This window comes from Gossypium hirsutum, chromosome A06, assembly GCF_007990345.1.
Source record: "Gossypium hirsutum isolate 1008001.06 chromosome A06, Gossypium_hirsutum_v2.1, whole genome shotgun sequence".
Lineage (NCBI taxonomy): Eukaryota > Viridiplantae > Streptophyta > Magnoliopsida > Malvales > Malvaceae > Gossypium > Gossypium hirsutum.
The window spans coordinates 107,651,645-107,664,357 of NC_053429.1; the positions used below are offsets into that span (position 1 = coordinate 107,651,645).

At 32.3% G+C, this 12,713-nt stretch overlaps 1 protein-coding gene across 3 annotated transcripts; it reads right to left on the reverse strand.

Moving 5' to 3' along the window:
• Positions 1–7,714: 7,714 nt before the first annotated feature.
• On the reverse strand, positions 7,715–12,168 carry LOC107961794 (cytochrome b561 domain-containing protein At4g18260). Of its 3 annotated transcripts, XM_016897930.2 has the most exons (5): positions 11,704–12,161; positions 11,417–11,578; positions 10,405–10,553; positions 10,042–10,327; positions 7,715–9,048 (listed from the first exon to the last, which is right to left on the reverse strand). In XM_016897930.2, the coding sequence occupies exons 1-5, from the start codon at positions 11,839–11,841 to the stop codon at positions 9,040–9,042; spliced, it is 744 nt and encodes a 247-aa protein (XP_016753419.1). In that variant the 5' UTR covers positions 11,842–12,161; the 3' UTR covers positions 7,715–9,039. The 3 variants fall into 3 exon arrangements, with proteins under 3 accessions (XP_016753419.1, XP_016753418.1, XP_016753420.1); XM_016897929.2 differs by lacking the exon at positions 7,715–9,048 and having other exon boundaries at positions 9,657–10,327; positions 11,704–12,158; XM_016897931.2 differs by lacking the exon at positions 7,715–9,048 and having other exon boundaries at positions 10,088–10,274; positions 11,704–12,168.
• Between the last annotated feature and the right edge of the window lie 545 nt (positions 12,169–12,713).

Consider the following 12,713-nt stretch of genomic DNA (forward strand, 5'->3'; position numbering starts at 1 on the left):
GATTTACAATCTACATGGTGCTCTTACATTAAATGTTTAAGCTTTGAAAAATAATTCCTTGTGTATGGTGGGTCAAGGCTTTCTTGTATATAATGTATATAATATTGTGTTATATGCTAATTAAGTTCTCATGTCATGGAGTATTAGTTGTAAATGTTAGCGAGCCACTGATGAAATAAAGATTCATGCTTTAAGGAAATGTATAGTTGTTAAATTAGCATCACTTGCTTGCAAGTCCATAATAGAGGTTGTAGAATCTAAAACTTGGACAAGTGTGGACTAGCTAGAATCTGGGACAAATATCATAGGCGAATTATTCTGGATGGAGACACAATGTAAGTTATCAACAAGCTACAAGATTCGAAGATGATCCTTTTGTATTCAAGATTTGCAATTGAAGTTAGGGAAAAGGATTGCTCATGATTTTCTTGAATGCTCTTTTAAACTTGCTGAAAGAAACTCAGAAAAAAGCTGCTTATTTGCTAGCCAAATATAGTTTTAGTATGAACTCTGACCTGTAGTGGATTATAAATAAATTAATATTATTTTGTTTAAGATTATAAAAGAAACATAGTTGGATTTGGTTAAAGATTATGCTGAGACTAATATTTTTAAAGTATATTGAATTAAAGGATATAAATAAATCAATATTATTAATTGAAGTTACAAAATTCATAATTGGATCATATATCAACAATTAATACTGTTGTTATTTGTTCAAGGATATAATAGAAAATTCCCCTTATACCAATGCAGGAAGAACTATCAATATATTTATATTAGTAAGATCCTGACGATTTGTATTGTCGCTATTTGTCAAAGGATATGATAAAAATTTCAAATTGTACTTATACTGACATAAATATCTGATGTTATATGTACTAAGCAAATCATGGTACATATATAGACAATTGCTACTTTACTAACATTTTAACTGTCGTTCTAGGACTTTATAGTTATTTCGACGATCACAATTTCCATTGATATACCGTCAGTAAAAGTTTATACCAACGTTACATATACCAACTGTTATTTTTTTTCATCAGAATAGCTCTTTTAACTGTCGGTATAGGGTTTTGAGATTGAATTTTATTTATTTTAGCGAAATTTTTGAGTCGTCGGTATATGAAAGTTTGTTTGTAATGTTATCTCATTCAACATTTTTTTGTTGAAAATTTTAAATGATTTATCAAACACACTATCACACCCCAAAATTAGGCCTAGAAGTTTCGAGGGTAAAATGGGGATTTTAGCTCAGTGAGCTCGAGAATTTCGTTAGCATGGTATTTGGAAATGTTTTTGTCTATGTCATTTTGAAAATTAAAACAATTTTTGAAAATAATGTTCAAAAGACTTTCAATTTTGCAATAAGGACTGACTTGTAAAAGAGTTTAAGTTATGAGTTTTTAAAAGTCAATTTAAACCAAATTCTAATTTTCACATTATTTTCCCATTCATCTTTATAAAACTCATGTTAGTCTCTTTTCCATATTTTTGTTTTGCCGTCCATTGCATTCCAAAGCTCCTCTCATTTAATTTTGATTCCCAAAATTAATTCTTTAGATTTCTATCATTCCGCAAGCCATAAATCTCTATAGTATTTCAAGAAAAAATATCCAAGAACACTATAGATTTCTTCATTGTTGAGTATTTGGGTTTTTCGGGTTTTCGATCAAACGTTCAATTTTTTGTTAACTAAGGTAACGATTAGATTCCTTGTTAGTTTTTGATGTTATTTGATACTTTAAATTGAGTTTTTACCTATTAAATCACATGTTTTGAATAAAAGCCGAAAGTTAGGTCATTAATGGTGGATTTCGGGATTTTGGGTAAAAATATAGTTTCAAAGTGTTTTTCAATTAGTTATGATATGATATTGTGATATGAGACATATGTGATGACTATTGTGAATTGTGTCTTATTGTGGGCATGATATACATACAAAATAATAGTGATAATGATATGTTAAGAATGCAAATATGCAGTAGAAGTAAGCGATATTTCGGTAAGTACATATTTGTTGAATTGTGGAATGTGATATTATTATGATAGGTAATATGTGAGAATAATTGTATGTGATATATGATGTACTGATTTTAATGCACACATATGTGGTTGGATATGTGATAGCTCAATGAGCATTATTGGGGCACTAAAGTGAAAATAAATGTGAATTCGATAAATGTGTAATGTGTAAGACACTACAATTTGAACAGATGAATATGAACAGAGATGATGTGCATTAAATCAATAATTAAAATTATGTAATTGTGGATATTTTTGGCCTTGTGATCTCTTGAAACCGTTGGATATAGTTGGCATGCCATAGGATTGTGAGTACTCATCTATATATATTGTGTTTTTGGGCATTAAGGCCCTGGGACAAGTTTTGGAGATAAGGGAATGTGAGCTAAGCTCCATTCAACGGGACATGTTTGGTATGTTGAAGAGTGTTAGCTTTATACTTCACTTTTCGGGATATATTTGACTCTACGAGTCAAATGGTGTGTTTGAGATCCATGTATCCGATGTGTGGTGGTAAAGCCCACTTTTATGTTTCATAGCCTCAAGTACCAAATTACCATTTAAATGTGATCTTATATATTGTGATTACGATGTGAGATGGATGCATTAACATGTGAATAATATGCTAAATGAGCTGATTTAAGTTTAATGAAAATGTTAATATGTTCTCATAGTAAATTGCGTTTGTAATTGTGGCTTGGGTCATTTCCATTTAACTTGTGAATGCATACGAATATATCAGCTAGACTTGTGAAGTTATTAAAGCATGGATACGTTGTTTAGTCTTGATGAATTATTGTTAAATGAATTACATATATAAGCAAGTTGAGTGTAATTGCATGTAGGAGTGTATGTTAGTTTATGATTTAAAGAAATGTAAATATGTTATTTTGACTTGGGTAGAATATGGTTGCAAACGTGTTGTAGTATGCTATTGTTTAACCTTTGATATTGTGTATACTTTGTGGTTACTTCGACATTCATTAAGCTTGTTAAGCTCACCCACTCCTTTTTAAAACCATTGCAGATTAGTAGCGTTTCAGTGTGAGTGATGTGGTTCCAAGGGATTGATCCAAGTGAGACTTCTACATTATTCGTAGGTTCATGATTTGAGGAAGTAAAGGCAATGTGGTAGAAATGTTGCATGATATTTCCATGATGTTTTGGATGTTTTATAGTTTAATTGTTCCTAGGAATTATAGGCTTGGTATGTTGATTCTTGCTCAGACATGTTTTTGGTGTTTTGAATTGTTATTTTGGTTGTTTTGACATTGGTTTAAAGTGGTAAATGATGCATGTTGATTAGATATTTGTTGGAATGGATTAAACTCTTAGATGTGTTGTATTTTTTTGGTATAGAGTAGAGGTATCGATATTCAGGGTTATAAAAATGATAACTCCATGATTTTCGAAAGTGCAAGAAGTTAGATTGTAATTCGGTATCGATACCATATCACGAGTATCAATACTCGAGGTAATAAAATCAATACTTTTTGAAATGTACCAATATTTTCTTGGATTTTGATTTTAGACGAGAAACAAAATGTTGTTTTGGTATTGATTTTCCAAGCGGTATCGATACCTCAGTTTCAGTATCGATACCTATGTGAATCGTATTGAAATTTTCCTGAATGATTCATATACATGCTATAATTGCGCAATAAGCTCGATTGATGTTTGTATGGCTTAATTTAATGCTGCTTTAAGTATTTGTGACTTAGGAAGTCTATATATATGTTTAAAATTAATAATGTGACATTAATCGCATGTTTGGCTATGATTGTTGATGAAACGATGGTGTGACATCCTAATATTCAGGCTTGGCGACCTGGTTGGGTATGGGATGTTACACACACCCTTATTCTAGGTAAAACTTCCTTAACTATCAACTACGTACTACAGGATAGGAGTTTTATTAGACAACTCGTGTTTTTTTTTCTTTTTTGCAAATGGAAAATTTCAGATACAATTCATTTATAAGATAAATTACCATATATAATGTTGGATATTTGAGTTGAGACAATAGAATCGGAGACTTGTATGGAAATAAACAGTAGATTTTGAGGCACAAATGACACTTTCCAAAGAGAACTATTTGCCCCCACACAAAGTTGCTAGAGGGTTAAGACAAAGGTCCTCCTGGGATACAATAAAGTTTTGAATTTCCTTTGATTAGCAAAATTGAGGAATTCCCTAACTCTTACTCTAGTTTTCAAAAATAAGATTGATTGTAATTGTATATTTGTGAGCACCATAATGCCTCTATTTATATGCACTCAATGAATACAATTTGAAGAGCCACAACCCTTCATATTGGACATATATTGGACATACTCCTTGGGAGAAACATGTCTAATGGAAATGTATTCATTGGATGATAAATCATCACTTTTAATTTGAATAAGCACTTTTAATTTGAATAATGCTTATGAATAATTAAATTTGTAAGATGATAAACCATCACTTTTGATTTGAATAGTGCTCATATTAATTTGTAATCTATACTTTCCATCAATCCCCTACTATATTACTAATTCTAGAAAACAAGTACACAACGATTATGCATAAAGAAGGGTGTCCGCAGATTGAGCCTTTCTTTAGTGCAAACTTTTAGAGTATCAACAAAGTGAATGGTGGCTAGTCGCTTGAAATATCACTCTTAAATTTAATATCAAAAAAATTTCAAACATAATCGTAAATTATTAGAGTAAGAATTTAATGTGCTTTAGTGCTGTTATGGCCATGTGCTTATCCTGTTTCATGAACATTTACAAAACCATAAAGAAAATCTCATTGAAGCGGCACTGCTTCTTGTCCATATATGTGGATTTCATGACAATTAATGTCCATCCATTAACAGTAAAACTCATTCTCCTAAAATATAAATACTAAATCCTGATTCTTAGTGTACATTGTCATTCGATAACTTGTTATTACCCTTTAAACCTTGAAAATAACTTTTGGCTAGAACAAGGTAGGGTTTCCATTATCAATGATGTGATTAGAATGATTTTAATCCCATCTTAGTGGTGGTACTCTTAACCAAATCCCTTGACAAACCTTTTGTCAATGGATCCACTAAATTGTCAATTGACTTAACATTGGTAACAATTATCACATCGTCCTTAATCAATTATCTCACATACTTATGTCTCAAACTTAAATTTCTAGACTTTCCATTGTATACCTTATTGTACGCTCGACAAATGGTAGATTCATTATCACAATATACGAAAATGGCGAACTTACGTTGTGGCCACAACTTTATATCTAGCAAGAGATCTCTTAGCCATTCCGCTTTCTTGACTGTGCCACTAAGGCCATAAATTCAGCCTCCATAGTTGAATGTGAAATGTATGTTTGTTTCTTGGAAGCCCAACTAATGGCTCCACTTCCTATTGTAGAAATCCATCCCGATGTGAACTTATTATCACTTAAACTTGTAATCCAACTTGCATTCGAGTAACCTTCTAGTACTGCAGGATAATCATTATAGAATAATCCCAAAATTTTTATTTTCTTAATATAGCCAAAAATCCTACAAATTTCTTTCCAATGATCGGTACTAGGACAATTTGTAAACCTCACCAATTTGCACACAACAATTAGGATAGCAGGTCTAGTACAATGCATTGCATACATTAGACTTCCAATTGCGCTAGCATACTCAAGTTACGCTATAGCCGTACTATTATTCTCACTTAACTTGAAGTTCAAATCGTATGGAGTGTTCGAATCTTTGATATTCAAGTGTTTAAACTTTTCCAATACTTTCTCAATGTAGTGAAATTAACTTAGTGCAAAGCCCTTTTCATGTTTTTTCACATTTATACCTAGAATTGTATCTACCTCATTGAGATCCTTCATTTTAAATTTCGAGGCTAGATACTCTTTGGTCTCACAAACACCTTCTATATTCATACCAAAAATCAACTAATCATCTACATAGAGACAAATAATTACACCATACCTATCGATGAATTTAGTGTAAATACATTTATCCGCACCATTTTGTAAAAAACCCTATGACAAGATAACCAAGTCAAATTCCTGATGCCACTATTTAGGCGTTTGTTTTAAACCATATAATGATTTGATCAACTTACACACCTTATGTTCATTTCTAGGAAGCACAAAACCTTCTGGTTGCTCCATGTAGACTTTCTTTTTGAGATCACCATTCAAAAAAGCCGTCTTAACATCCATTTGATGTACATGTAACTTATGGATAGATACAAGTGCTACAAGAATTCGAATGGAGGTTATCCTAGCTACTGGTGCATAAGTGTCAAAATAATCTAGGCCTTCTTTTTGCCTAAATCCTTTAGCCACCAACCTAGCCTTAAATGTTGGAGAACCCCCTGTTAGAGTATTCTTCCTTTTAAACACCCATTTACACCCGATAGAATTTGATCCTTGAGGAAGATCAACTAGAATCCAAGTATTGTTGGATAATATTGAATCCATTTCATCATTGATCACTTCTTTCCAAAATGTTGCATCCCTAGAAGTCATGACTTCACCATAGGATTGTGGATCACTATCCACATTAAACATTATGGGGATCTTTCTAATTATGAATTCTCTATTTCTCACAACAAGGAATGCTAGAGATTGCAAGGAAATGAAATCAGGACCAAAGTCCTTTACTTTTCTCACTCTTTGACTTTTTCAAGGCTTTGTATCCTTATTATCACAAAGACTTCTTTTTGGTTTGATCACTTGAAATCATTGGCTGATATTTTTTTTCGAACTTGTTGAATCATTGGAAACCTTATTTTCAATGAATACAACATCTCTTGTTTCAATTATCATATTTGACACTAAGTCAAGAACACGATAAGCCTTAGAATGTTGAGCATATCCAACAAATGCACCATTGACTGTTCTTGGACCTAACTTTGTTCTCTGTTGGTCGGGAACTCTATAGTAAGCCAAACACCCCCACATTTTGAAATAATCTAAGTTTGGCATCCGACCATTCCATAACTTGTATTGAGATACTTTGAATTTTCTTAATGGTATTCTATTAAGAATATAACACGCAGTCAATAATGCTTCACCTAATAGATTATATGGAAGTTTAGCATTTAACAACATTGAGTTAACAATATCTACTAAAGTACGGTTCTTTCTTTCCGCCCAACCATTTTGTTGCGGAGTATAAGGTGTGGAACACTCATGTACCACACCTTGTTCCTCACAAAATATATTAAATTTATTTGAAAAATATTCACCACCTCTATCACTACGGAGCACTTTGATTTTCTTACTAAACGAATTATTAACCTCATTTTTAAAATGTTTAAACATATCAAAAGCCTCGTATTTACTTCTCATGGGATACACATAAGTAAATCTAGAGAAGTCATCTATAAAAGTGATAAAATATCATTTTCCACCTCTTGTTAGTGTTCCATTTAATTCACAAACATCCAAATAAATTCAATCTAACAGTTGTGAATTCCTTTCACACTTATTAGGAAACGGCTTCTTGGTAATTTTTGATTGAATACAAATTTCACATTTATCCTCAAACTCATCATTACTTAGACTTATATAACCATTCTTTTGCATATATTGTAAAGTTTTAAAATTAAAATGTGCTAAACGTGCATGCCACAACAGATAAGATTCAACAATATAAGCAGAATAATTAACTTTATTCATATCAATGCTCAACATACCCTCGTTACAATATCTTTTTCCTACATATATCACCCTTAAGCAAGACAAACTTACCAGATTCCAAGATAATTTTGAACCCCTTATTACATAGAATACTTGCAGACACTAAATTCTTTTCCACTGTCCCTTGACCAAGCACCTTAACCGATTGATAGTTGCCTATAATCACTTTACGATTTGTCATTCGTTCATAACTCTTGAATTGTAGTCGGTCATTACACACATGGATAGTAGATCCAGAGTCGAGCCATTATTACAGGACTTATCAATCATGGCTATGTTGAGTTCAGTAATCATACCAATCTCCAAATTTTTTATCCCTTCCGTAACCATGGCCACTAAGTCCATGCCCTCCACCATATTGGCTTTGGAAGTTGTGGCATCTTGCTTCTTTTTGATAAGTCTGCAATCCTTAATATAGTGTCATTTCTTATTGTAATTATAACAATTGTGAGCTTTTTTCTTCTTGTCTTGTACATCCTTGGTCTCGGATGTGGCTTTTCGCTTACCATTTCGAGAGTTCTTGGACTCGTTCACATGGTTCACTTTAGAACTTTAGGGAAGATACACTGCATCACGCTTCCGAGTTTCCTCTTCAATACGTAAATGCCTAAGTATTTTCTCCACAATGAAGTCCTCTACCATATGTAGAAGTTTCTACTGATAATTGTTCCAAGATAAGGGAAACTTCGAGATGATAGGCCCAACTTGTAACAATTCCGGAATAACAACTTTCAAGTCACGAAGCTTGCTTACAAGGACTTGTAATTCATGGACTTGATTCATGATCGGGATACTATCGATCGTTTTGAATTCGAAATACTTCATCATTAAAAATTTATCAGTACGTTGTAGCTCAGTGTTGTATTTCTCTTCAAGAGCTTTCCATATTTCCACCGGGAATTTCATTGACATGTAAAGATCATACAATCAATTAGACAAGGTGTTGAAGATATGTCCTCGACATGTGAAATTGTCTTCTCTGTGCTTCTTCTTGAGTTCATCCGCTTTCGCAATTTTCTCGGAGTTTGCATTGGGGGCGAGATCCTTTACAGGTTGTAGGTTGGATCCAGAACGTATGCCACATTTAAGACAGTAAGAAGGAACAACATTTTGTCCTTCCAATGATTGAAGTTTGAACCATCAAACCGGTCAAGTTTCATAAACTCTTGGTTCATCACTTTGAATGCAGTGTTAGCCTCCGTCGCCATCTCAAAAAATAGTTCTCTTTGATTGTTGGATATTTTAGTGGAGACGATAGAACCGGAGACTTGTATGAAAATAAACAGTAGACTTCGAGGCACGAATGACGTTTTCCAAAGAGAACTATTTCCCCTACACAAAGTTGCTAGAAGGTTAAGACAAAGGTCCTCTCGGGATACAATGAAGGTTTGAATTTCCTTTTATTAGCAAAATCAAGGAATTCCCTAACTGTTACTCTAGTTTTTGAAAATAAAGTTGATTGTAATTGTATATTTGTGAGCACCATAATGCCTTTATTTATATGCAATAAATGAATACAATTTAAAGAGCCACAACCCTTCATATTGGACATACTCCTTCGGAGAAACATGTCTCATGGAAATGTATTCATTAGATGATAAATCATCACTTTTAATTTGAAAAATGCTTATGAATAATTAAATTTGTAAGATGATAAATCACCACTTCTAATTTGAATAGTGCTCATATTAATTTACAATCTATACTTTCCATCATATAATACAAAATTTCTCTACTGATTCCTTCTAGTCAATTATCTCGATTTGTCATTATACCTTAAGAAGTAGAAAGAATCACAATCCCATCCCGCTTAAAACTTTAAGAATTTGTTGATAGTTAGAATAAATTCCTATACCTAATCTACTGATCCATCGTAAATTTATAAACTAGTGAAAGTTTATAATTCACACCTACATCCATCAGCATCCATGTATAACAAATTTACAAAAGTTAATTACATTTCTCAAACATAATCACACTATATATATACCATTTCCATTTTTTGTTTTCATTTTTCTTATAAACCCCAACTCAGGAATCCAAATTTTCACCACAACAAAAGTGAATATCTATGATATAAAGAAGATAAAGTTTCTGATCATACTCTACTTTTTGAAGCATATACACTCCATCAAAACTGTTCATCAAGGAGTGTGTGTTTGCTTTTCTCTATCAGCATCAAAGGCATCAAAAAGTAGAGTATGAAAACTTTTTGACTACTTAGATAGACACAGAGGGGAGTTTGAAACGCATTAAAAGAATCCAAAGTTAGTCAAACAAATTGGTAAGTGCATTACGTTTGGCACATGGTTGAGGCAACATCACCTTTTGGTTAACCCTTTGAGTGACTACAATTACATTCTCTTGATCAGAGGGTAGGGGTGGGAGGGAGGCTTGCTTTTGTATATGCTCCCATTTGTCTTGGAAGAGGTAAAACAAAGCAATGAATGAGACTTGAGCTGTGAAAAGTATGGTCCAAATTCCTGTACTTTTTGATGTTTTCTTATGGTAGGCTTCTAGACCTGTGTAGATGTTAATGATCCCCACCATTGATATCACTGTTCCAAGAATCCAATGTGTCAAGTACCATGTACTTCTTCTTTTGTTTCCTCTGTAGGAAAAGAAAAATAAAAATGGACAATGAATTTATTTAATATTTTTCTTAAAAGAAATTGAATTGATGGTTACCTAGGAGGCCTGAATATTCCAATCAAAGCTTGCATCCAAATGGCAACATAAAGAGCCAGACCTAGTCTTTGGTGGTGGTTGTTGAATGAATTCTCAAAGTTCTTTATGGACATTACAGCTCCAACAGTTACAAGCAGCACTGCAAGTGTCTGCCAAATGGAAACCCCCAATAGTAATCATAAGAACAACAGCTGGCTTTCTGAAAAACTATAGCTTTAAAGCAATTTGGACCCTTAATTAGTTTAGTCCTGCGACGCCCACTGTATGGATAAATAAAATATATAATATAAAATGAATTTTTGAAAAAAAATTATTATTATTAATAAAAGGAGTAAAATTTTTAAAAATTTATTGAGTTGAATTTGTGAAAGTGTTTTTTTAGGTTAGTAACTCTGAATTTTGTTTTTTAAAAGATATTTAAAAATGAGTAAATTACATTAATAGTCATCCAACTATTTGTAAATTTCTTTTTTGGTCACTTAACTATAAAAAATTATAAAATAGTCACCTAACTATTGGTAATTTTTTTTTGGTCACCCTATTATATTGAATTTTTGGGTGTTTTCATATTGATGTTAACATGCTGGTGACAGAAAAAAAATGGAATAGTTAAAGTGATCATTTTATAATTTTTTATAGTTTTTTATAGTCGAGTGAGAAAAAAAATAAAAAATACACTATTAACTCGTGAGTGATTCCAGTAAATAAAAAATTAAATAATCACTTTAATATTGCAGACACATCTGAGCAAACCAAAACATGATATGAGCATATATAAGTATTTGGAAAATTAAAGTAGATGATCTCCCTTTCGTCTTATTCAAGTCTTCATGATAAACCTGATTGAGGTTAGTTTAGATATCAGTAAATGGAAAACCTTGGGGTGTTTTAAGAAATTAAAAATGGTGGACTAGACAGCATCATTAAAGTGAAACGTAGGTTTATAATATTGGTGAAATAAAGCATATTATATATAAAATAGTTGCTGAAGGGATGAAGATAAGATAATTACCTGAAATATTGCATGAAGATAGAATAAAACTTTAACCCTTCTGCCACCTTCCTCTTTGTTGGCCATTCTAATAGTAAGTATACCAACAGGCATTAAGAACCCCATGGAAACCCAGAGGATAAGGCCATGAACAGCGATATAAGATGTCATTTGAGGACTCGTCTGCAATATTGTTGGTTAAATTCAAATCCTAATAATAGCAGACAAATAATATTGCATGCATGTTCCTATATGCTCACTACTCAGCATCCATAAAGAAGAAAGAGAACTACAAACAATTGACTTACCTTATGCAAATTTTCCTTAATGCTGGTGTGATTGCTGATAATCTCTCCATGGGATGAGCAAGAAACAAGTGGTAAAAGGAAAACATAAGCTAATGCAGTAACGGTAAAAGATCTTAGCATATGATCAGAAATTTGCATCTTCAATGTATCAATTCCAAGCAATACAGCAAAAGAACTTAAAAGCTTTTATAAACACGGCAACTGGAGATAAAGAAAGGCTTATTCAAGAGTGGCCATTAGAGCAAATGGAGAGGAAAGCTGGTTTATAAAACTCTCTTTGTATAAAGAAGCTAATGTGTTATGATTAGTGAAAAACGAAAAGGGAGGTGTGCAAGTGTAAACCTAACATTCAGTATTGGCTTAAAGAGTTTAAAAGCATGGGCAAATGATGGTGCTTGTAGGAGAAGAAGATTATTTAATACTATAAATAAGATGAAAATTAGGCAAGTGAGGGTTATGAGTAGCCAATAAGAATTTGGAGATTGTGGGGTTGACAATTTGCCTAGTTGCATGCACTTTTAGGTTGCGGATGAGGGCAAAAACACAAAGATGGTCAAGATTTTAATGGATGGAAGGTCTAGAAGGGCTGTTTGGGTGGATTATACACAGTAGATAAATAAGCTTAAATAATCCTACATTCATTACTCAATAATTTATACTTCATTAGATCTGCCTATCTTTAGTTACTCCTTGGATTAAGAAGTAATTTTTTATTGCTTAAATATAGACACAAGTTGAGTCGAGTTGATTTTGGGTTGTGTGGATTTGAATTTAAAATTTTTGGTGTTATTTTGAGTAGAGTTAATTTCATGTTTGGATTATTTTAAGTTCAAGGTTAAGTTATTTTTTGTTATGAAAATTTCACTTTTAAATTATTCGAGTTTAATTTAATACATGAATAGTTTTCAATCGGATCATTTTTTTTGTGGAAAAAAAAAAGAAATCATCTAATTGATTACATCCATACGATCAAAGAAAAAACTTTTAGACTGGTAAATATCTAAGAAATT